Genomic DNA, 25,098 nt, shown 5'->3' with positions numbered 1-25,098 from the left:
AAAGTGGCATTCTTTCATCATTAACATGCATTGTGAATCAAATGGAATCTTCTAAATCGTTGTTTTCTCAAATTTTCGTAAAAGAATTTAAGATATGAAAATGGAAAGTTTTTCATTTCTTCCGGACATAACTATGATGACACAAATGCAAACATAATGGTATTCTGAATTTCTTTTTTCTTGTGATCCTCACCATTTTATATGCTCTTCATGGCTAAGTTTGAAAATTAAAGCAATAACAAAACTTAAAATAATTTTGTACGTTGAAATTGTAAAAAAACGTGTCATCACAGTTATGTCCGAAAAAATTGGACTTGATGTTATGCAATGCCAGTTACACAGCTTAGCATGCTATCTGTAGGTCTTTTAGTTTTAGTAATTGTTTTACGGAACTTGCAACACAATAAGGTCATTATAAGTGCCGAAGATTAGAGGTGTTACAAGGGAGTAACAAACACAAAATAGAAGGAGGGGAGATAAGGACAATAGATGTTTGAAAGGAAAAAAGGAGCAAACCACACAAGAATACCCGCCAACCACACGCAATCTGTAGGTCTGTTAATACATGTTTATGTAGGAGGAAACATGAATAGAAAAATTCAAGTAAAAACGAAATATTAAAAACTCTATCATTAACCCTCTGAGCTATATTTTAGGTACCCACCTATTGGGAAAAGCTCTCATATATCCTAGACTTCTTTCTGTGAGCTAGTTGTATAAAAATATCTTTTGGTAAAACAAATTGGTTTATAATTTTGATGTTATGTTTTATGCATAACAAATTCATTTTAGAACAGCAATGGGTAGGACATATCAAGGATGAAGTTCCGATTGCAAAGTGTAAGGACCTCAACCCAGCTACAAGAAGGAAAAAAATCTTATTTCCTCTTAGCTACTTTTGGTACTGCCAGTAAGTAGAGAGAGTGCAGGGGGAGATATATATGTAAAACTGACGGAATGAAGAGGCCAACCATCAACACAGCAAGAAGCGCAGATGAGAGGGGAGCATCACATCACAATACTAGTTATTTAATGTTTTAGTGTTGGAACAGATTTGACAAACAGGTCAACAGAGGTGAGGAAAGTAGTAAAGAAACAGGAACTACTAGTGGCACCCTCCGGCCAAATGCAAAGTGGAGACTGCTGTACAGCAGAAGTATACATATGCGCTCTCTCTCTCACACACACACAAAGGGTCAAACAGATTAAAAAAAACGACCCCCCCCCAAAAAAAACCCAAAACAACAACCCCCAACCCCAAAGTGGTGGGTAGGGGAAAGGAAGCATTGACGACGGTTATCTTTTACACCGGCAGGAAGGACACACATAATGCTTTGGATTTGCTTTAGCTTTTGACCTGAGAATACAGATCACATGGAACCAGCGACCACAGTTGCCATCACAGTCCACCCAGTCTATTATCATGTCTTTGGAGTGCGGTGGACTCGTACGCATACACAGCTGACACTTGGAATCATCGTCTTCATCGCCCTCCTCATCATCCTCCTCCTCCGCAACATCTTCCCCATTCCCTCCATTTGAATCAGAACTTCCATCTTTCTCTTCTTCACTCTCCTCCTCCTCCCCCACCTCCTCTCCACTGTCACTTTCTTCTTCATCAGAGGACTCTTCTGCTGAAACTGGTGACTCCGAGGCCCTCCTTTTGACATCTGACCCCGATTTCAGGTCATCGCCTTTGTCCCGTTTAGCAGAAGGAGAGCTGGAGCCTTCTTTTTCACTGCCTGAATCATCGTCAGAGTCATTATCACTATGAGACGACGCTTCATCACTGCTGCTGCGGCTGCTGTCACTGCTGGAGTCAGAGCTACTACTGCTGCTGCTGCTGCTATCCACTGAACTAGCTTCCGTCTCTTTATTGTCGTCCTCATCACCACTTTCCTTTTCTATATGATCTTCAGAATTACTTACATCTTCAACAGGTCGCTGTTCTGACTCTTCCTTTTCTACAAGTGAGTTCTCAACCTCTTCGCTCCCTGTCCCCATATACTCTTTCTGAGTTGAGTCCCTTGTCTCCACACCTTGTATTTCTTCTGAGCAGCCTCCATCTTCATTAAGTTTTATAGAGGAGGTTTCGGCTGCATTTACAAAACTCATCCCCGGTAATCTCGCATAGTCATGGTCAACAAGATGAATCTTTGGCTCTTCTAGTAAATCCTCCTTTACCTCCATATCAGCTTCAGCCTCTTTATGCTCAACTGGTACAGTATCACAGACTTCTGCAAGTGTATCTAGTGCTGTTGCGTCCTGCGGTACAGAGTCTGTGGGCACATCAGCATCAATATTTTCCGAAACAGAAGTCTTTTTCTCATTCTTTGAACGCTTTTTCTTTTTCTTCTTCTTCTTTTTCTTTTCACTATGGGTAATACCAGGACTCTCATGAACAATATCATCAGTATCATTTTGATATTTCTCACTCTCACTCTTCTGTGAATGGGACTTTCTTTTCTTTTTCCGAGACTTCTTCCTCTTCTTTCTTTTCCTCTTTTCAGTAGAGTCCTCATCCTCAGAAGGTGCATCTTCACTTTCCTCCGGTTTCTCTGAGACCTCAGCCTCATCATTCTCATCAGTATGAACACTACCATCACCACCCACATCTTTATCATTACTATCATCCATTTCTGCATCTATGCTTTTCTCTAGACTTTCATCATCAGATTCCTCTAGCTCTTCTTCAGCTTCTTCCTCCTCCATGGATCTTCTGTTATGTTGATGGGACAATTCTTTAGCCTCTTCTGCACTCTCTTCTGCTTTGGCAACTTCATTTATTGTTGCGGAGTAACTGTCTAGTTCTTTCTCAGAAACAGAATTCCCTTTGATAGCCACTTTCTGAAGGTCATTTCTTTTCACTTTCAGCACAGACTTCAGATCATACATTTCTCTGCTGGCAGTAACCACAGAGTTTATTGTATTCTCTACTCTTTCAATCATTGCACTGTCCATTGTCTTTGTTGGACCCTTACGCTGTAGCAAGTTGGGGCGGAAAATCTGAACCACTAACTTACCCTTATTACTTTTCACTCCATGCTTGCTGCCTTCCTTTTCATCTTCATCCTCCGACTCGGCACTAATGTTGCCGTTCTCATCTGCAGATTCATCAATAACCATACCTGCATCTGACAGGTCATCATCGCTAGATAAATCAGCTGCTGGAGGCTTTTCAACAACTTCTTTTCTCTCCTCACTAAGTTCATTCACAACTTTGCTCATTTCCTGTTTCGAATGAACTTCTCCTTCCGTCTTCTCTCCACCAGAAAGAATCTCGCCTACTACACTGTCTTTGTCAACACAAGAGTCAATTTTCTCTTTCCCTGATGGCTCTCCATAGGGAACCGAAATAACACTATCCCTTTCCTTTTCAGAATCAACAGTCGAGTGTTGACTCTCTTTGTTTGACTCTTCAGGTAATGCTGAAGCTGCGCTTGGCGGTCCCTCTTTTGAAGATTCAGTGTCCTCCTGCTTAGCCGTATCCTGTTCCTCCTGATCAGAAATCATCTCTGCGTCAGAATGAACTGAACCGCTACTGACACTCTGAATGGAATCAACATCAGACCCGTTCTCCCCTTCATCGTCCATGTCTTCATCCCGTGACGCGCTCAGTTTTCCAACCTCTTGGTATTTCTTCAATGCTTTCGGGTTGACCGGGTAGAATCCAGTGACGGTGAAGGCTCTCATGATGCTGTATTTCCTCACGCTGGCCGGCGACCACATCTGATGCTTCAGCCGAGATATAAAACGTTCTGGGGTGAGTGTCAGTGACACCGACTCAAGCTCTTCTTTCAAAAGGAACAGGGGTCCTCCAAGCAGTGGTGGGAACACGTATCTGAGAACAGACAAGAGGAACAACACATTCAGGTCAGATGATCTTAGATCTTGTAAAAACGACTTCAATTTTTTTTTTCAGCCAAGCTCTGGTACACCTGTAGGCACCTGCGTGAGTAAGGAGAATCACCACAAAATGATAACAATCATTTAGGAAGGGAAAGTCAGAGACGACGAAACAACAGAAGGGAAAGAAAAGAAGAAAGAATAACCAGTAGTGCCCTCCTACCACCCGAATCTGTTGTAATCTTAACTAAAGCTGACATATGTTTGGTGTGGTATTGTTTTAACATCCCTTTCATACACTGAGAGGTGACTGACAAGGTGGGACATCCGAATTGAGTGTCTATCCTTGTAAACTCCCTAAACAACCAAAGTTCAAGAATGCCCTGTTGGGGATTTGAACCAAGATCGTCTGCTTCAAAGCCCAAAAAGATCCAAAATAAAATTACACACACATTATCAAGCTATATATCAATGCTGAAAATGCTGGGGAAAAGGCAAGCTTATCAGGAAGCATGCTCACATGTATACCCCCTTAATTCTGTACTCTGTCACAATGACAGTAATATAACTTAAAAACATCGAGAATGACATCACAACAGCTGACCTGTCACTTGTCTGCACTAGTAATCAGTGCATACACTTCTTTGAGTCAGAAAGACACGGCAGGCATATTGACACAGTAAGAGTAACTTAATGCAAGGGCAAAAGTGAGACCGACGGACTGAAAGGTAGAGGAATAGCAAAGAAAAAGTACAGTTCAGCAGCCTCCTTCTCAAAAACTTGTTTTAAAGTATATAATTTGCCACAGACACTTTCTACCACTCCCACTATAATGTCTTACAAATGCTCTTTTGTTTTAGCAAGAGTTTGCTACACAATAAGGTCAGTTTTATTTTAGTTTTAGTAAGTGTTTTACGGCACTTGCAACACAATAAGGTCATATAAGTGCCGAAGATTAGAGGTGTTACAAGAGAGAAACAAACACAAAAAAAGAAGTTTTTTTTGGGGTTTTAGCAGAGGTTTTTCGGTGCTCGCAACTGCATAAGGTCATATGAGGGCCAAGGGGTGGATGTCAACAGAGAAGTCCTTACAGTGAATCACACTTACTCTGCTCACCTCTCTAGCTTCAACAGCCCAAAGTCTGCTTCGACAATCAAGGCACCTCGGAAAAAGCAGGTCACAAGAGTGTAACAAACATACAAAAGAAGTAGAGGAAAATGACGATAGTAAGGATTAGGAAAGAAAAAGCAGCCCTTCCCTGTTGCAGTTCAGGCACAGATATGAACATGACATTGATGAATCAGCCCATTTACAATTCTACTGTGCATAAGAACAGGTTACTAACGGTTACTGTCCCCCCTTTGGGAATGGCCTGAAGACACTTCAGTCAGTAGCACTGCCCGAGGGGGTAAAAAAGAAGTAGGAGATAAGGACGATAGATGTTTGATAGAAAGGAAGGAGAAAATTACACTGGAGCATCCACTAACCACCCACTTACAAACACTTTTTTACTACTTTCACCAGGTCCTATATATGCTGGGCTTCTCCACAAGTAAACTCAAAACTTTCACGAGTTACAAAAGAACAAGTTTTTAAAGGATATACTATAGAAAAAAAGTCAGCATCAAGTAAGCGAGATAACAGACTAGAAACAGAAAAGAACAAGATCAATCACACACACAAAAATATGAAGATACAAGATGTCTAAAAAGTCTGCGTATAGAGCAGGCTGTAAAATGCTGATGGACAAATGCTTTGGGTGTCTTAATGATCAGACATACTAAAGGATAAAAATAACAAACAAACAAACAAAAGAAAAAGGCCTTTACTGTATTACTATGTGATGTGTAAAATTAGAAAACAACGAACAGGTAATACGTTAGGTAAATCATGTAAACTTGCACAATACCATCTCAATGACACAACTGCCAGTGGCTGCTGAGCATTTTTCCTTTAAGCTAGGTCTTGCTCTGCTCAAGGACCGACTTCAAATTAGTGTGTGCGAGTGTGTGTGTGTGTGTGAATGTGTGTGTGAGTCCCTGTGTGAGTGAGCGAGTCCCTGTGTGAATGTGTGTGTGAGTCCCTGTGTGTGCATGAGTCCGTATGTGTGTGTGTGTGAGTGTGTGAGTCCGTGTGTGTATGTATGTGTAAGAGTGTGAGTTTGTATGTGTACGCGTGCGCGTGTGCCCAGGTGTGTGTGCCTATGTGTGCATGCAAAAAGAAACAGTCAACTAACCTGGCTGCGTCTTGGGGAACACAGTAAAAGGTGACATTCTCAGAGGCGCAGAAACTGACCAGTTTCTCACTCAGAGCCGGAGAGTGGCCTCCGAAGACTAGCAACAGGGGCCGCTCCTTCATGCGGCTGATGACCAGCTGCAAGTAACGGAACACGAGGGCGGGCGTTGGCTGACTGGCCTCAGCTGACGCCATCACCAGGTTCGACGAGTCGGAGGGGGGATGGTGCGGGTCGCTCCACACTAGCATGACGGGCAGGCTGAGGTCTGACCGTGTCATGGTGGCCATGGCGGTTACCATGGAGCTGCTGTCTCCCTCGCTGGTTGGCATCTCGATGTTTATGGTGGAGAAAAACAACATGTTCTCAGGCTTGAACGATATGTCCATGTCTCTGTAGAGCTCCTGCAGCTTGGCAAAATGTGACTTGACCTGAGCATGCAAGCTGGCGGCAGAGTAGGAGTTATGAAAGAAGTGCTGGCTGCGCTGAAACAGTTCTGAGGTGTACGACGAAGATACCTCTGGAAGGACAGCAGTGGAGTTGCGTCGCGACAAAATTTCTTTGCACGCTATCCGTAGCAGTTTGAGGGAAACACAGAAACCCATCCCGCTCAGGCGCATGAGGTAAAGAAGCAGGGTTTTCTCCTCCTCTTCCGTGAGTCGCACCTCCTCTTTTTTCACCATGTGCAACAGGTCTGTTTCAGAAACTTTGAACAACATGGCTGCTGTCCGACAAGACATGGCGCAATGCTCGACGGCATGAACTGCTTTCATCATCATCTCCACAGCCTGGCCAGTGTTGGGCACTGAGTAAACCCTGCAAAACCAAGACATAAATTGTTATATTGTGCTACTCTGTAAACTTGATTTTCCAGACTACATGCATACAACTCATCACAATAGTACAATCTTTAAACTATAGCCAGTAAGGCAGTAAGAAATAAGATAAGTAAACCTTCAACCAATCCACAACCTTGTTTTTCTCTGTTGGTTGATCCTCTGTTGGATGACACCAAAATCAAAAGGAGATATGTTTCTCAAGATGCGAAGCTTCTAGAAATGGAATATAAACAAAGAAACGTCCAAAAACAGGCTGCTTCTGGATAGACGTGTTACCCGCCTGCTTCATGCCAAAAAAAAAGTAGCTGTCAGACACAGATCACTTGATTCTTCACCCTGGCCCCTACTTGTCTACAAGTTTCAAGAGCTTACTGTTTAGCAAGCACATAACAAAATGTAAGAAACAATCTGTGAAAAGTCCAGACAACGACTGTCATATTTGCAAGGAAAATCTATAACAAAAGCACCACTGAAATTATGCAGTACGCGCACACCCCACCATACTGCCCACCAAAAACTGACCTAGAAAGAAAAGACGGATGCACATTAGCTCAAACACGACCCGTCATTCATCAAACTAAAAAGTTCAGATCTTCCCACATTTCCGGCAAGATTAAAAAATAAATAACTAAAAATTTAATTTAAATTTCACTCCTGCCAAATTATGACACAAGAAACACAGAAACTAAATGAGGATGCACAGACATTACAAGAGGTCCCCATTCCATTCTTAATTACCCAGAAACGCTTGTGTCACAGATCGAGTCGGCACTAATATTCAGAAGGTTTGGCATCTTCTCTGTCATTGAATGAAGAACCTCCGGCGGGACACAACCAAAGAGCAGTTCTTCCAGGTTCTTTACCAGCGGCAAATTCCTTTTGATCGCTTCCCATGTTGGGCTGTTGCTCTGGTCAGGAAATTCCCCATTCGGGAAACTAAAGCCCTGTAAACTCTGAAAGTATAAGCCAGTAAAAATTATTAAATACCGAACAAGTTGCACTCTTTTTTTTTAATGAGCTGGAGCATGATAAAGCCATCCTTCAGTCAATCTTGAGCCTGACCCACTTCGAATTTACATGACTTTTGTGGATTTTTTCTTGATCAAAAGTAGTTTACCAAAAATTTAACCAATTCTTATACCCCTGAAGTGCTTGTTTATAAAGACAGTAGTGCACTACTGAAGAATTGTCCAAACTTTTCTGAAAAATTGTGCTTTTATTCATTTTCTAGTTTAGTTTGCTCTCACATGGACTAAAATTATATGCAACTCCACCATGTAGAATTAAAAAAAACCACAACAAAAACAAAGAGCTAAATTTTCACAAAAACCCTCGCATGACAAACAAGTATGACCAAATCAGCTACGATATATCATGGATAACGGCATCCATGATGTGTGGTGGCATGTTATTGTGTGATATTTTCAGTCATGCTGCTCTGGCTTGCCAGCAAAACAAAATTGTTCAGCAAGCATCAGTTACTATTTCAAAACATTCATGGGAAGGAGAGAAAGAGAGAGAGAGAGAGAGAGAGAGAGAGAGAGAGAGAGAGAGAGAGAGAGAACATAATTGGTAACAAATAAACTTACAAGCTTTTTAACTCCAGCTCTGATGAAAAATCTGCAAGCAGATTCCCAGTCAGTTATGAGAACATTTTGCAGGCGAACTCTTTTCCACTGTGGAGAGAATATGCAACAGTAAATGATAGTATGTTTAGCCATAACTGATTCAGACCGCAGATCATTTTGACTCCGGACGCAAATAATTTGTGACCGCTTTGTGGCCTCAAAGGAGGTCTCACAAATTGTTAATTAAAAAATATCTAAATTCGATAAAACCTCTATGTAAGGTATATATAGATATGTTCAGTTTAGTTTAGTATGGGGTTTTATGGTGCTCGCAACTGCATAAGAGATATGTTCAGAATAAAAAATACTATTCAATGACACCAGAAATAAAAGGGTTGGAATGTAAGTAGTAAGTAAATAAGAAAATGTAAGTAATAAGGAGAAAAAAGAGAGAGGAAAGTGATGTGAAGAAAGGGAGCAACATAGAGCTGCTCTATACACAGGAGACAGGCAGCCTATGGTTTTGCTTCTCCCTCCCACAAAGCATGCAAAATATAGTTCTGTCCCCGTGGTTTTATGCACCATGCATAATTTAGCAAAATTTGATCTTTTTTTTTTAAAATTTCTGATTATTTTCCTTTATCATTCTTTGTTATAATTAACAGAATCGCATAATTTCAGAATTTTTCTGACATAAAACGACGGGGACAGACAATAGTTACACGGTATGTGAGTATTTACAGTTGAACTGAGCATCAATACCTTTCACTGTTTTTAAAAAAAAATATTAGAGGGTTTTACGGCGCTCGCAACTGTATAAAGTCATATGAACGCCAAGGGTTGGGTGTCAACAGAGAAGTCTTTACAGGGAATCAGACTCTGACTGCTCACCTCTCTAGCTTCAACAGCACAAGGTCTGCTTCGACTATCAAGGCACCCCGGAAATAGCAGGTCACAAGAGAGTGACCAACATACAAAAGAAGTAGAGGAAAATAACAATAGTAGGGACCAGGAAAGAAAAAGCAGCAGTTCCTTGTTGTAGGTCAGGCACAGTTATGAGCGTGACATGAGTCAGCCTATTTACAATTCTACTATGCTTGAACGAGAAATGTCCCCAATTTGGGAATGGGCTAAAGACACTACAATCAGTGGCACCGCCCCGGGGGGTGCTTTCACTGTTTAAATTGATTGATAGGCATGTTTTGTGAATGTGTTGTCCTTAGTATTGAGAATCTCTCAGCACCATATTGAAGATGGCAGCTTTCCCCCAGGAACTTAGATTGTATATATATATGTATATATGTGAGGCGTGCTAACAAAATGAGTTACTTCTCGCAATCCATGAATGGAGATATCAGCCAAAAATCAACACAAAGGTCATATAAGTAGACTCTTAACCAATGTCATTCTCTTCAAGTTTAACATGTCTTTTATCATTTCATACTGATAAATTGTAAAACTTCAATCTAAAAATTTGATGTTTCTATTTCCATCGGGCTAAAATCTGAGAAGTAACTCATTTTGTCAGCACGTTTCACATATATAAATATATATATATATATGTCTCAGTATTAAAACATACTTGACATTAAAAGAGAGACACAGATAGAGAGAAAGAGAGAGACAAAAGATCTGGTGCTGATGAAAACGTTTACCATAATTTAAGCTCCGTCTCATATTTTTGCTGTCATATAAAAGAAGAGCAAAATATTTGCAAAGGCTGATTTTATTTTTTTTCGGGTGAGACAGAGAGATGTTTACCTTTGTAAGAAAAAATACAGCATATATAAGACAAAAGGTCAAAGAGATTCTCTACCAGGCTACAGTATTCCCTGATTTTCAACTCAATCTCAATATTTTTTTGACTTATTTCTTATATTTCGCCAATCTTTTATAAGACAGCAAATCTGACAGTGACAACATTTATTGAATTCATGGAATGATAGTAGCAAAGCACATACCAGACATGGCTGCATGGCCATAGTGTTCCACAACTTGCATACGATTCTCACCCTGCAAAAAAAAAAAGGAAAAAAATGAAGGGAAAGAAACAAACAAACACCAATCTCTATTTCACTGACTGCAGAGAATATGACAATGCCAGACACTAATTATCTATACAGCAAAGTAGGTCATCATGAAAAACATGTTGTTTGTTTTTTGTTTTTGTATAGTGTTTTAAGGCGCTCGCAACTGCATAGGTCATGTGAGCGCACGGGACACTCCTAATATTTTCAGTTGGTAGGAAATTTTGAATTTTACCCGGGTGGCGGCCGAAGCCTACTCTTATCGATTTTAGACCACCAAGGGATCTTTAACGTGCGCAACTTGCACACGGGCCCTCCGAGATTTTTCGCCCTTGTCCGAGAAGGCTAGGTGTAGATCTTTCCTACCAGAAGATCAGGGGTGTGGCAGAAAGACAGCAGTAAGGAGGAGCCAAGGAGTAGCAGTAGAAAGGCTGCAGAAAGAGTCAGGAGCCCAGAGGAGGGGGCAAAGGAGGTGAGGGGGTGGGGGCAGAAAGTGGAAATGAAAGCAGACAACAGAACATTGCTAGAGAGCAGGAAAGGAGGTGAAAGGAGACAATTTTAGAGAAGAAAATTTTTCGGTCGCTACCCGGATTCGAACCCGGGACCTTTGAATGAGAGGCCAACACCTTAACCTCTAGGCCACGAGAGCCCCCAAAACATGTTGAAGTTTTAAATTCTTAATTAATACTTAAAATCACGGTCAAATACAGAGATGACACTTGGTAGTATAAAAAGAATAGGGTTGGAAGGTTGTCCATTAGAGCACTTTCATATAAAAATGATATGGTCTACCTTTATAAAAAACAAACCGTTACTTGGAAATTAGCCCTATGCCTACCCTCAGGGTTGGGTTGATTTAAATCAGTTGATTTTTTAAATTTAAATCAACTTTATTTTTTAAATAAAAATCAGTGATTTAAATCACTTTAAAAAAAAAATTATTTTTATTCAGTTTTTACATATTTCAACATTCAGAATTCCTGTCCTTGGTTTCATAAAACAGATATAAGGTTAAGTAGACTAATATAATCATGCTTAAAAGTCTGCTTTCCCTCCTTTCATTGTAAAATAATACAGTATTCAATTTACTTTTTTTTCCATAATTGAAATCAGAGCTGGGTTGATTTAAATCAGTTGATTTTTAAAATTTTTAATCAACTTGATTTTAAAAATAAAACTCAGTGATTTAAATCACTTTAAAAAAATGTATTCTGTTTTTACATCTTTAAACATTCAGAATTCCTTTCCTTGGTTTTATAAAACAGTATAAGGTTTAGTAGACTAATTTAATCATGCTTAAAAGTCTGCTTTCCCTCCTGTTACTGTAAAATAATACAGTATTCAATTTACTTTTTTTTTCATAATTGAAATTTTACATTTTCTTTTTAGACAAACACAAGTGCGCGCGCACACACACACACACACTGTAATAAAATGCAAGTTTATCCATGCACAATTACCCCCCCCCCTCCCCTTCCTTTTAGACTGACATTTTCTTCATTTTTTGTCTGTAGCCATAATTCACTGATATATATATATATATATATATATACTCATATATATAGCAGATTAAGGCTTTCTTTTGCGGTTGCTTAAATTAATCATTAGTTAAAATAAAGACCAATGCATTTTGCACTAAAAGAACATACTTTTAGCAACCAAAAATCCCAAACTGTGTCGACATTTTAAATAAAAAAAAAAAAATCCGATTTAAATTTAAAAAATCTTGATTTAAATTTTAAAAATCGATTTTTAAAATTTTTATTTAAAAAATCAAAAAAATCACCAACCCTGCCTACCCTTCACATTCCAATGTTGCCCCACCAGACCTGATAACATTCTTGGAAAGAATTCAGTGCAAGCTGCCCACTTTACAGTTGCTCAAACACAAGCAAATTGACAAAACTTGTCACTAAGCTGGTTACACATTCCTGTCGAGGCAAAGAGTAAAATTTGTGTAACCTGTCTTTTCTAGGGACGCAATGTCATGCCAAGCCTGGGACCTGAACTAGCTATCTAACAGTGGTGAGTCTGGCAGCCAGCGGACCGCTTTAAACACTGGAAATATTGGTTTATATTGAAGGACATGACACTTTGGGAACGTAAACCAGTACAGCTCTCATGAGGATGCAGGCATTGAGCAAAAATATATCAGAATAGTAGGAGTGATAACCTGGTAAGACCTAAAACATAGACTTATCATACAGAAAGCTTTCACTATGAAAGGCTAAAACTCGAGTCATTTTTTCATCTCACCACTGAGTATTCATTAAGTACTATTTCTGTATCCAGATAAGCACTTTATAACTTACGATTTACTAAAGGATTTAATTTCCTTGCCTATTTTTTTATTTCCTTCGATCCTCACACAACGCTAAAAGGTGAAAACAGATCCCTTACCTCAAAAGCTGAGCAGTGGATAAATGACTGTAGATGTTCATCATAATTTCGTAACTAGACTGAAGCATTCTGAAGGACTGCAGGTATCGGGTTGGTGTTTGTCTTGGAAGGTGACAGGGAGCAGTTGAGTCCACTGGTGGTGGCACATTACTGACAAACACGCCAAAGTGAGAGGTTTTGTCAGCGAGCACAGGCGCAGCACCGGGTGGAAGAAGCAGTTTGACATGTTCCTTCTCTGAAATAATACGCTCGGGTGACACAAAAAGGTCTGCATCATTGATGGAGAGTTTCAAGGTCTGACTGAGGTCCACATTTGAGGCAACGGACTTTGGAAGTGTGAGCAGATGCAATGTGGTACACTGGGACGTGCTCACATCTGCAGATGCTTCACAGACCATCCCGGAGCTGGAGGAGATTGAGTTAGTGCCGTGTCCACTCTCAGATGGTGTCACAACTGTAGTTGTAGTCAGCTTGGCTATTACACCAGTTTTCACAATCTTCTGAGTCCTGACTATTGGAATGTTGCCTGCAGGGGGTGAAATATCTTCAGATGAGTCAGAATCACTTTCTTCCATACCCTGGGCTCTGAAGGAAACAGGTAAAGAGTCATCCATTGACACAGAGGGCGAAGACACTCTCACAGTTGTCACAGGGGCAGGAGATGTATCCTCACCATCTTTGGTACCATCCACTTTGACAGTTTCAGAATGTTCAACATGTGTTTTACCTGCTGAATTGATTTGCACACTTTGTCCTTGGAAGGGCCTAAACCTCAGAGGGGGGCGAATGGAAGGGGAGGGTTTGAGGGCTGGAGGCAGGCTAACAACGGGAATGTGTCCAGTGAGAGCACTGGGGTGTGGTTGGGCAATAAGACCAGGGGAAGCCACTAATAGTGGTGGTGGTGGGGGCATCACCGGCTGCCCCTTGGGTAACAGGAAGGGTAGAGCAGGTGCACGATGAGAAATGTTTTGGACGTTTGTCTTAAGGAACTGAGGCCGGGATGCCAGGGGAGGAGGAGGAGGTATTGTGAGGAGAATAGGGCAAGCTGGAGAGGTAGCATTCAGGCTGTCAACACTTGGAACAGCAGCCTGGCTCTCGGGCCTGTATGAAGATGGCAGAGGTTGACCTGATGGGGTGAGGAGTGACCGCAACGCACTGGTCACTACAGTTGGACCAGGCGGTCTTATGTGCAGCACGGTGTTTGATACTAATTTACAGGTCTGAGGAAGACATTAATAGCATGTCATCATCACAATTATAGGAAAAAAAATTAGCCCATTGTGGCTCTGCTAGAAAGATAAAAGAAACCAACACACAAGCTAAATGATTTTTTACAGAAGATGCTAAAGTTTACACAGGGTAAATAAAAAAAAAAGCAACATTCTTTTAAGAACACATACATGAAAGGAAGACTGAAAGAACAAGGTGCAGACCACAACAGAATGCCCATCAACGATTCGCTATTTTAGTGTTTTGATTTGTGCTGTGATGCAATTTTTTGCACCATACAAAGTCACAGATGGTTATCTAAGATGACACAGAGAAACATAATTTGGCCCAGTAATACAGCAGTCAAAAACTGCTTTGAGGACAAATGAGGATAAATGTGATATATCATACAGGATCTTAGGAAACTGTTTTGTGAAAAAGTATAACATATTTTCTAACACAGTCAACAACCAAATTTCCACAGGGAACAGACAAGGACAATAGCAACATGGAACCCAGAAAAGTAGTCCACCAACTACCCATACAGAAACCATGCAGCAGCTCTAAAATCAGTAAAAGATAGAGGCAAATAAAAACCCAAGACATTCACACATTATATCTAAGGAAAAAAAAAAAGACCACTGAGACTCACGGCGCAGACAAAGTTGTCTTTCATCCAAGAGGAGTTGTACATCCCCACACATTTGTGGTGGAACAAAGTGTGGCATGAGTGACACTCCAATGATGGCTTCACACCGGGCATGAGTCGACAAGTTACGCTGCATGTTCTGCGACCGACCCTTTTGCCTTCCTCATTCACAAACATCACCCGCGTTCCCTGAATACTTTGAGGAATGAGGAGAAAAGTAAGACAGTAAAATATCATTTGTTATGTCATGTAATTCATAAATTGCAAATGTTAATGTTTTACACAACCATTGACACAAATTAGTGTTAGATTGTACAGGAGGCAAGCTACTTTGAATCCATCTGTTAAAGCAAGCCATGTCGATGTGGGATTCTACACCCCAGCATAAAGATGGAGATACTTGACAAAACATTTTCTCAGTCTATAGGAATCAAACCCATATCTTCTGAGCATTATGAGGTGAAAATCCTAACCATTACACCACAGATTCTGATCACATGAGCTTTGTGAGTTTTCTTAGCTTGAATAGTACAGCAATGACCAACCCTGCGATAATGTCTACAGGACAGAATGAACAACATTCTGTGAAATCTCACACAACCATGAATCCGACGATCTCCCATCATTGTTACTGCCCTACCACTGCAGTTCTGCTTCTGTCATTGTCACAAGGGGGTGGGGAGTAGTTGTCATGGACAATGTATGGCCATTCCATTGGGAGGTTAAGTGGGGAAGATGGGCGATGGTGCTCACAGAAACTGTACTTTCATTGTAAAGCCGAGTTAGAATGTGGCTTATGATGAGTTGGCACAGTAATGACTACATGACGCTATATTTACTGATTAAGACAAGAGTGATGCTGAAAAGAATTACAAGAAGCTGACCACATGAGGGCACCCAACAACCACATTTGCCACTGGCAGGACATGGGGAGATGGGCTGAAATAATGACATAGAAATCATATAAATGACAACCACAATAGAAGTAAAACATCTATCAGAAACATATTTAGAAAATTAAACTGTAAGGTGCAGGAGAAGAGCATTTTGTCACAAAGGCAACCTTCCTCTCCATGCTCACATGATGCCAGTTTCAGTAAAATGTCAAAGTTCTAGAAAAAAAACCCCCAATAACATTTGTCTAGAACCCCCCCCCCCCCCCCCCCCCCAAATAAAACAACAACCCCAAAACATTTGTCGCATGCCCAAGAAACTAGGAAAACAGAAGCAAAAAATAAAGCAGTAAAAATACCTTGTGACTGGACTGACAACACTCGGATTCCTTGCAGAGATAATCCTAATCTTCCCTGCTCCAGACACCTGAGAAGCAAGGGAAGTACTATCAGTGCTTGGGGGGCGTTTCTGAGGTTGTGGGTTGACAATTGAGGAAATGAGAGCAGAAGGAGTACCCAGAACCCTGCTCACATCATCCTCTTCATCATTCTGAGTTGGGTCGCCGGCAGAAACGCCCTCTTTGATAATCTCCACGTCTCGGTGCTCGGAAGCCTTATTGCCCCCCTCGTCAGAATCTGAGTACGCCGAGCTGTCTGACGGCTCCCAGTTAGGAGACCGGTGCCGGATTCTGGGTCTCCCAGAAAGCACCCTGACATGACCGCCGCTGGGACGAGCAGAAATGATCACGTTCTGTAGGCCTGTTGTGACAGTAGTACTATCACCTGATGTGCTTGTGGTGGAACTAATCATTACCGCTTCACCTTCAGAATTTGAATTAGACCGAGCCAGCACCATATTTCTCATGGCAGCCTTTACAGCATCTCTGGCCGCACTGACGGGTGTTTTCACGTGTTTGCTAATAATCCGGCCATGTCTAATCCCAGTAGGAGTAATCTTAATTCCCGCAGGAGTTTTTACTTGAGATACAGGCATTCTCTGCAGCAAAGCCTTCTTAAGCATGCTTGGCGGCTTGGACGGAGCTGGTGTCTTCTTCACGGCACCTTCGACAGGTCTATTTTTAGGTTGTCCTGCTGACCGGACAACCTCATCTGGAGGCCCAAACATAACCAGTTTTCTGAACGTAAAATTGGTCAGATTGACTGGGCTGTCCTTGTCTTTACTCACTGGGAAAAGAAAATCAATTAACTTTTATAATTTTCTCGTAATAAGATTTTGTACACATACATTTTAGACATAACGGTGTTCTTGAGAACAAGCTTCTCAACAGCACACTAAATCAAGACAATAATTCAAGCAGACATTAATAGGGGAACATTATTCATTTGTACATGTCAATACAACGGAGTATAATCATTTGAGAAGATTACTTTTGATACCTAACTTGAAAACTCAGCTTGTATTCTCCAATTTTCATCTCTATCAAGAACGCAACCCAAGGCACAGGTCAGCAGTGAGATTTTTCCTTTAGTAGTTTTAAGACCAAAGAGTTGATGAATGACTTTGAATAATGTTTTAGAAAACAGTCCACACGTCATTGATGATGCCTTGTTTCACTAAATCCCTTAAAAAGTCATGAGTTTAAGATGAGAGCTATGACAATAAAGAGATGAAAGTATAAATTACTCACGGAATGTTCCAATTTCCACCATAGATCTCTGAAAAAGAGAGCACATGGTAAATCAATTGCTAATCTAAAACTCCCCCCCCCAAAACAAGTGAAAAAACTATACATTCCTAAACAAACTAAACCCCCCAAAATAAGCTACAACTTGAATATAAAACAAAGCACTTCACAAATACTGCCTATATTCATGACAACACACAGAGTAAATCAGGACAGTACTCCAAATATATTGAGAATTATACCTGTTTACATTTCTACACACAAAGCTGGCATGTATAAATCAAAACAAAGACCCCAGGGACAATGACACATTAGTAACTCTGTCTTCTATTCCGATAACAACAAGAGAAAATAATAATACAAAAAGTAAAAGTAGTCTTTACTTAAAAAAGGTTTCTGCCATGTACACAGAGAACTGAGGCATGAATCTATGAAATCTCTCCCTCTTAAACTATGCTTTGTATTTACAACAAAAGCAAGACATGACACAATAATGCCAAAACAGTGCACTTTAATGGTGGCACTCTCCCAAAATCTATAAAGACAACTGCATTTACAGAGAGAAGATATTTCTGCACTGTGCAAGTCTTGCAAGTATTTAAACAAACTGAGACAAGACTTTGCCATACCAATTTTCTGCCTTTTGGAGGAAAGTAGTAGACATCGCACATTCTGTTCCCTCCGCTGTCAGTGGCATTTCTGTACACCAATTCTCTCTTCCAACCTGAAGTTCAAAACACATTTAACACAAATAAGTCCATGAGCATGAACATTAACCTTTTCAGTGCCATTTTTGACAATAAATTAGCAGACCAGTGCCAACTTTGACAGTCATAAAAAAATCATGTTGCATTTCATTAACTTGCTGGGTTTCAAAACGTCCACTGCATAAAACATTTATTTTTCAGTTTGATTCCAAAATTGGAGACAATTCCAAGCTGAAATAAAGTTTTGATGAGCCTTCTTTGTACAACAGGGTAAAATTGCTATTTTTTTCTCTATCAAAACTTGGCACTCCTGAGGTATCTATGATTTAGGGACTGGTACTATTAAAAATATCCTGATAACATCGTTAGAATTGAGTTACATCAAAAGGATTGGTTTTGACTGAGTTAATAAACCTACTAAACAGAATAGATGGAAGATTTGACCACCAACATGACATTCTTCTCCTCTCTCAACACATATATAGGTGAAAAGTCACACACATCTTGTATTTGAAAAACTTAAAACATGAATACACACCAGAGTACCAAAAGTGCTCTAAGGCAGCGTAATATAATATAAGCTTCTTTCTACCACAAAGACCACATTATTACTACTGTCCTTAAATCCAAGAGCAAAAGAAATCATAAAGCTCTCCTGTATCAACTTTCCAAAACTGAAGTCTGGTGGTGAATGAAAGCAGCCTGAGCTTTTCCAATGCAGGACTTTATTTCAGCACCTGTTCCCCTCTCTCTGCCAATTATACTCCCAAGATAGCAGAAGGATTCAACGTCTTCTAGTGCCACTTTATCTACTAAAAGGTTTAAACATACAAAGCAATTTAAACAGGGGATCCATTTTGCAATCAGTTTATCAACATGTTTAAAAATAGAACTAGATCTATGCTTTTATGGGAGGTTGTGGCTACAGGACACCAATTTCCAGATTAAATTTCAGGACTCTGAATCAGAGTATGGCCGAAACTTCGATCCTCAGAATTATAACATCATGGGGCTGTTTTAACTCCTTATCTCCAGCAAGCTGCTCCCAACCGCTCCCTGTCGGAAACCTGTGCCGGTGAGCCGCTGGCAGTGGCTTAGGTGCATTCTTTTACGATGACTTCGACATAAAATTACTTTTTGGCAATTGCCAAAAACAAGTCTTTCACCGGAATTTCAGTCATAAGATGAAGAACTATCGAAATAGGTTCACTTGCTTTGACAGAATTATCAAATTATGTAAATGTCAAATTTAGATTTTGAACCAAAATAGGCCCCCGGCATAGTGGCTTTACCCAACTCGGATATAAACAGTTAAGTGACTTTGGCTGGAGAGAAAAACAATTGTATGTACAGACAAGGTCACACATTTTTAAAAAGTATAGAAATCCTGGACTGTGTTGCCCTTGATTGCCATAGATAAAGCACTTTTTTGACAAAATCAATGCAATGGCCAAAAAAAAAAAAAGTTCTCAGAACTATGATCCACTGCAAACCAATCAGACACAATGACACTTACCATATTTAAATGGCTTCCGCAAATGTTCTAAATCCTCTGGCAACAGCATAGCATCTTGAGCAGCCCTTGTACCTGAAGAGAAAGGATAATGAAATAATTATTTGGTAAGCCAGGGAGAGAGATATTGAGAGAGAGAGAGAGAGAGGGAGAGAGAGAGAGAGAGAGAGAGAGAGAGAGAGAGAGAGAAAGAGAGAGAGAGAGAGAGAGAGAGAGAACAGTTATAAAATACTATAAAATATCTGATTATTAGTTTCAACACAAGTTAACCTGCTCTTAAAGTTAAAGCCACCTGTCCAAGACAATTACACGTACGAATGACCACATCTCACTCCCCCCTTGTGCTTTTTTAAACATTAAAACAGCACTGCCTAAGACATCCACCTTTCTTAGACAACCACTTTTCTCCTCAACAATGGGTAGCTGATATGGACAATTTCGATTAAACAGAAAAAGAATAAATATACCAAACGTTAAAAGTATCTTTAGCACAGATACAACCCTGCCCCCACACGCCAGCTCACCTCTTCTTTTCCTTGCTGGAGTAGAAGGGCTAGGTGATATTCTTTGTGCAGCTGTGGCTGGAGATGCATTATTATTGGAAGGAGTCCCAGCATTATTGGCCGTTGCTATGGAGTCCTGTTGAGACTTGGCGACAGCTTCATTACTATCATTGGCACATGCAGATGGACAGTGGGATTCAGTGCCATTCCTACTCCCTCTTGCAGAAGAAGATTCACTTGTGGAGACAGTGTGGTTACTTTGTCCACCAGACGAGGACTCTGAATGTTTGTCAGTGGCATTACTTCCCTCTCCTGCAGACAGTGGTGGAGAATCTATTATCAGCTGGCCTTGTTCTCTGTCATCCACATCCGTGACCTCCTCGCATGTTGAAATTCTATTAATACGATCTGCATCATCAGTTTGTTTTCCATCATTGGTAATACTCTTACTGACAACAGTCTCCACACTAATGGACAAAAGAGATCCAGTACTGTTTTCTAGGTTTTTAGGGTCAACACTTTCGCTTTCCGTTTCATTCGAGGTTGGGGAGTTTTTCTCTTCATAGCAAAGCTCATTAGCTGTTGACTTAACCGTGAGCTCATTCCTTGTGACTTCATCTGCACCCAACACATTGGTTGTTGTCTCCTTAGTCCCATCAGAGTCCTTGATTTGATCCGACTCTTCTATACTGACAGCATTAGAAGAGCCAACCTCACCCAAGGTTTGGGCTGCAGCACTGTCCATTCCTGGTGATTGAGCTGAAACCTCCCCATCAGTGTCTTCTTCCATTTCATATCAAAGTCAGTTCAAAATCCTCTCTAAAAATTATAGTAGACTGGACCTGGAAAAAGATGAAAGAAACTTTAATAAAAATACAGTATTTTCTGAGCATACGTTTGGGCGGTGACACAGTCCTTATAAATGTTTGCAACCGTTGGAGTAACTGTGAATATATCCTGCAGAAGCAATGAATATAATACAACTTAAACTACAAGTACAAGATTGTATGGAAAAGAACTGTATGCTGAAGAAGCACAGAAAAGACTACCAATTTTTTTTAAATTAAGAAGGTTTACATCAGTATAGAAATATTTTCAAGTCCAAATAATTTACAGAATGAACTTAAGGCATAGGCTGCTATTCCTCATCTTAACTTATAAGACTGTTACTTGGTTCAACTGTTTTACTTTCACACGAAGACCCTACACCAATCTCAGTGATGGTGCAAGGGGAGCTGCTCTTTCGGAAACCCCAAGCCAACAGCAGCCCCAGTAGATATGTCAAGCTGCACAATAAGATTAAAAGTACATATATTCATCCCAAATGCCTCAAGAAAAGGACTAAAGAGTATTTTTCATGTTATTTAGAATTGAAGACAAGAGTAATGCTGCGCAGAGGTATAATATATGCACCCAAGATATTTTCTAATGCTCCCTATTTTCTTCAGTTCGAGATATAGATCTTTACAAAGATTGGATACATTGGATTTCATTGACATTCTTGATTGAGCACTACACCTAAATTTTTAAATTTAAATTTTAGTTTGGGGTGATATTTCATGGTCATTGATGTTTATACTGATATTGTCGATTTCATTGCAAGCACAACTACGAATAAATAATATTTTTGTCTTTTCCTCATTTAATTTTAATTTGTCCTTGAGCATCCATTTTTTAATAAAGACTAATATCATTGATACATCTGCCGATTCTATCTACATGAGATTGTGTACATTGTCAGTGGTAATGAATATTGCTTGATGGGCGGTAATTTTAAGCTGGAACGTAAAATATACTACAAACACGGATCTGAAATTTTACAGCAAAAAGAAGATGTGAGGAGCGCCTGCCTGACTGACGACAAAAACAGTGGCTCCTCTGAATTTAAAAAAACCGGAAGAAAATCACACAAACACTGTAATTTCTCTGGTTCCAGAAATCTGTTGGCATCTTACGCTTGCAAGTTGTAAGTTTGGCCTTTCTTCGGATTGGTTCATTATTGCCTTTCTCATCCTGGAGCAGGATAAAGGCCACGAACATGCACTTTCCACCTTTCTCTATACTGGGCTAGTCGCTTGATGTTTTCCAACTTTTCTGTAATCCATTTCCGTAACTTTTCTCTAGGTCCCACGTGGTCTTCCCCTTTATCTTTTACCATGTGGGTTCCAATCTAACACTTTCCTTGTATAAGTGCAGCTACTTGACTTCCTGAAAGTGTGTCCAATCGGATTGGTTGCCAATTTTAAAATTCATTTTTGTCCATTGGTATTCCCATAAACTATACCTAGACCTAGAAAACAATTAAAAAATTATGCCTTGGTGCAGGCTGATTTCCAGACCTACACGCAGTTAGCAGGCGATTGGAATTAACATCACAGTGTTCTGGGAAAGATGTGCTGCAAAAGAAGAGTTTACATTGCTGAAGAGATCTGACTTGACGAACTGTCCTATAGTATGGATCCTTGATCTACTATTCTCAGAACAGATGGAAGATTTTCATCCAGATTGAAACGGGAAAAAAAGCTTTTTGCTATTCTCACCCGGTGTGCCTTCACCTTCACCAGTGTAGCATCAACCGTGAACCACAGAATTCTTTTAATAGAATTCTGTGCCATGAGCAAACGTTCCAGCGTTCTTGCGTGCAATTTTGTCTGAGGGCAGGGAGAGAGAAAGAGAGAGAGAGAGAGAGAGAAAGAGAGAGAGAGAGAAAGAGAGAAAGAGAAGTAGCACGAGAACTTCCGGGCAAAACAAAATGGCGACCCGCGTAGTTCGGCTCGATTCGAAAAGTTAAATAGCCGTAGCATCTTACTTTTGGGTTTTAACATCATCTTTTTATCTTTATTTTTGTCAATTAGATCGTCCACACCGATAGACAATATTCAGAAAGAGACACAGAGAGAGAGAGAGAGAGAGAGAGAGAGAGGAGTAGATCTTACGAGAACTTCGGAGCAAAACAATATGGCGACCCGCGAAGTTCTGCTCGATTCGAAAAGTGAAATAGCCATAGCATCTTTGTAGACGACCAAATTAGCTTACTTTTGATTTATAGCGTCACCTTTTCTCTTTATTTTTGTCAATTTGATCGCCCACACCGATACGGCATCATACGGCGATAGACAGTATTCAGAAAGAAACAGAGAGAGAGAGAGAGAGAGAGAGAGAGAGAGAGAGAGAGAGAGAGAAGGAGTAGATCTTGCGAGAACTTCCGGGCAAAACAAAATGGCGACCCGCGTAGTTCGGCTCGATTCGAAAAGTAAAATAGCCAAAGCATCTTTGTAGACGACCAAATTAGCTTACTCAACTTACTGTCGATTTATAACGTCATTTTTTCTTTGTTTTTGTCTATTTGATCATCAACATCGATAGACAGTATTCCGAAATTAGGAAAAACAGATCTTATTTCCCATCGGGTGAGAATAGCCATCGCTGGCAATCGCTTTTATTCTCACCCCGGTTGAGGATAGCCACTTCCAGAAAAAAAAGAGTGTAAGATTTAGGCCTAAGGCAATGTTGGAAAAGATACCATTACCACTGATTTATCTCATTTGAGTTTCATTATTCATTCAAAAGAAATTTATATAAAATGACGATCTGGTCGCCTACAATTATTAAATTATAAATAAGCTTTTGAGGAACATCGTAGTTACAGGAACAAATGATCTAGATTTAGATCAAGATCTAGAGTCTAGTCAAAGTCAAACACGACTTGGGAAACAGTAAACTGACCTCAGTCCGACTCCCGATACTTGTAGAGCTATCGGTACGAACCATTAACTGTAGATTTTGATAGGAACTGAAAACTCAAGAAGGTAAACATTCTCATACTCATTCATAATTTGACCGACATGAATTTTCCAAACTTATTTTGCCATGAGCTTCACAGTTAAATTTGTTTCATCACCTGATGGCAGCCATTTTAGTTGCTGAAGGGGAGACAATTTATGGTGCCAAACTACCAAAATAATGGCAATGTGGCTTGTTTTTAACCAGTCTTTGTATCCTCCACAGTGTACCCTGAACTACAAAAAATAATGCAGAATCAGAGCCTATAAAGGGCTGTAATCAAAACAGAAACCTTACTGCAGGTTTTCTTGAAGATTCTTTTTTAGCACCAGGTAGAATCTAGATCTAGATATCTAGATCTGATTTAGTTTCACACATTCTTTCACATCGCTACAACGGCTTCCGGCTGTTAAAGACTGAAGGCAAGAAGGCGGGCAATAATCTCTCAATCTCATCTTTGAACTTCTGAAAGCAAAAAGCAGCAGACGCTATAGTATTAAAAAACCTGGTGTAGTAACGGAAATTCTTATCACTGTTACCTTGTTACAATACCTGTTACTCAAGCAGCCTTAGCTAAGCAAGCAAAGTTCTGTGTCTGCGCAAACATACAAGGGTAGTATGTGGCCTTCACTGAACATCGTTTACAAGTTGAGTTAACGAGAACCAGACTTTCTACCGTTTTTAATTTGGGAGTTATCTCTCTTGTTTATTTCGCTTGTGAATACTGGTTAGGATTTGTTAAAATCTTTCAGTAATATTCAATCAATAAATTTTGAAAAAGAACATTTATTTTTGGTACATAAAAATATAACCACATTATTTTAGCCCAATAGCCTATGACAATATCTTAAAATCAGTTATTATTACAAGGTACTTCCGATCCACCTTTTTTCGCCTTCCTCAAGTTCAAGTTCTTCCTCTTCCTTCATCTACCCAAACAAGCGGCGGTAAGCCGGCGGTTCTACTTGACCATAGGCCTAGACAGAGGATCACAGGCGTTGCTGCGCCGTTGCAACTTTCTTCTAACCTTATCTTCTTTGCTTTGTTTTTCCACCTGACGTGACTCAGCCGTTGCCCGTTCATCTCTTATTACTTCCCAATTACTTTTAACGAATGGCCTCCAAGGGAAAACAAGGTTTGTTATTTTAGGACCGAAGCCGAAGTGATTATTCGGACTCGAGTCCGAATATGAAAAAATGTTATTCGGACTCTGATTCTTGTCCAGCATGACATCACTTCCGACTTCCTGTGACTCGTGAATCCGGCTTCCTGTCCTGCCTCA

General features: G+C 40.2%; 2 protein-coding genes across 3 annotated transcripts in view; one reads left to right on the top strand and one right to left on the bottom strand.

Moving 5' to 3' along the window:
* Nucleotides 1-468: 468 nt before the first annotated feature.
* LOC101864548 lies at nucleotides 469-24,710 on the bottom strand. Of its 2 annotated transcripts, none has more exons than XM_005107446.3 (13): nucleotides 24,356-24,710; nucleotides 20,055-20,875; nucleotides 19,534-19,605; nucleotides 17,940-18,034; nucleotides 17,314-17,341; nucleotides 16,024-16,849; nucleotides 14,775-14,967; nucleotides 12,914-14,133; nucleotides 10,448-10,499; nucleotides 8,508-8,594; nucleotides 7,657-7,871; nucleotides 6,083-6,895; nucleotides 469-3,841 (listed from the first exon to the last, which is right to left on the bottom strand). In XM_005107446.3, exons 2-13 carry the CDS (start codon nucleotides 20,821-20,823, stop codon nucleotides 1,297-1,299), a joined length of 6,915 nt encoding a protein of 2,304 aa, XP_005107503.1. In that variant the 5' UTR covers nucleotides 20,824-20,875; nucleotides 24,356-24,710; the 3' UTR covers nucleotides 469-1,296. The 2 variants fall into 2 exon arrangements, with proteins under 2 accessions (XP_005107503.1, XP_012943024.1); XM_013087570.2 differs by having other exon boundaries at nucleotides 24,369-24,710.
* A 20-nt stretch (nucleotides 24,711-24,730) lies between these two features.
* The window catches only part of LOC101864326 (protein lin-37 homolog), a 27,814-nt gene continuing 27,446 nt past the window's right edge, over nucleotides 24,731-25,098 (top strand). Inside the window, exon 1 of the mRNA XM_005107445.3 lies at nucleotides 24,731-24,951. Within this exon, the coding sequence (XP_005107502.1) occupies nucleotides 24,930-24,951 (22 nt within the window). The 5' untranslated portion in view covers nucleotides 24,731-24,929. The remainder of the gene's footprint in view (nucleotides 24,952-25,098) is intronic.

This window comes from Aplysia californica, unplaced genomic scaffold, assembly GCF_000002075.1.
Source record: "Aplysia californica isolate F4 #8 unplaced genomic scaffold, AplCal3.0 scaffold00604, whole genome shotgun sequence".
NCBI classification, from domain to species: domain Eukaryota; kingdom Metazoa; phylum Mollusca; class Gastropoda; order Aplysiida; family Aplysiidae; genus Aplysia; species Aplysia californica.
This window is presented reverse-complemented; position numbering and strand designations above follow the sequence as displayed.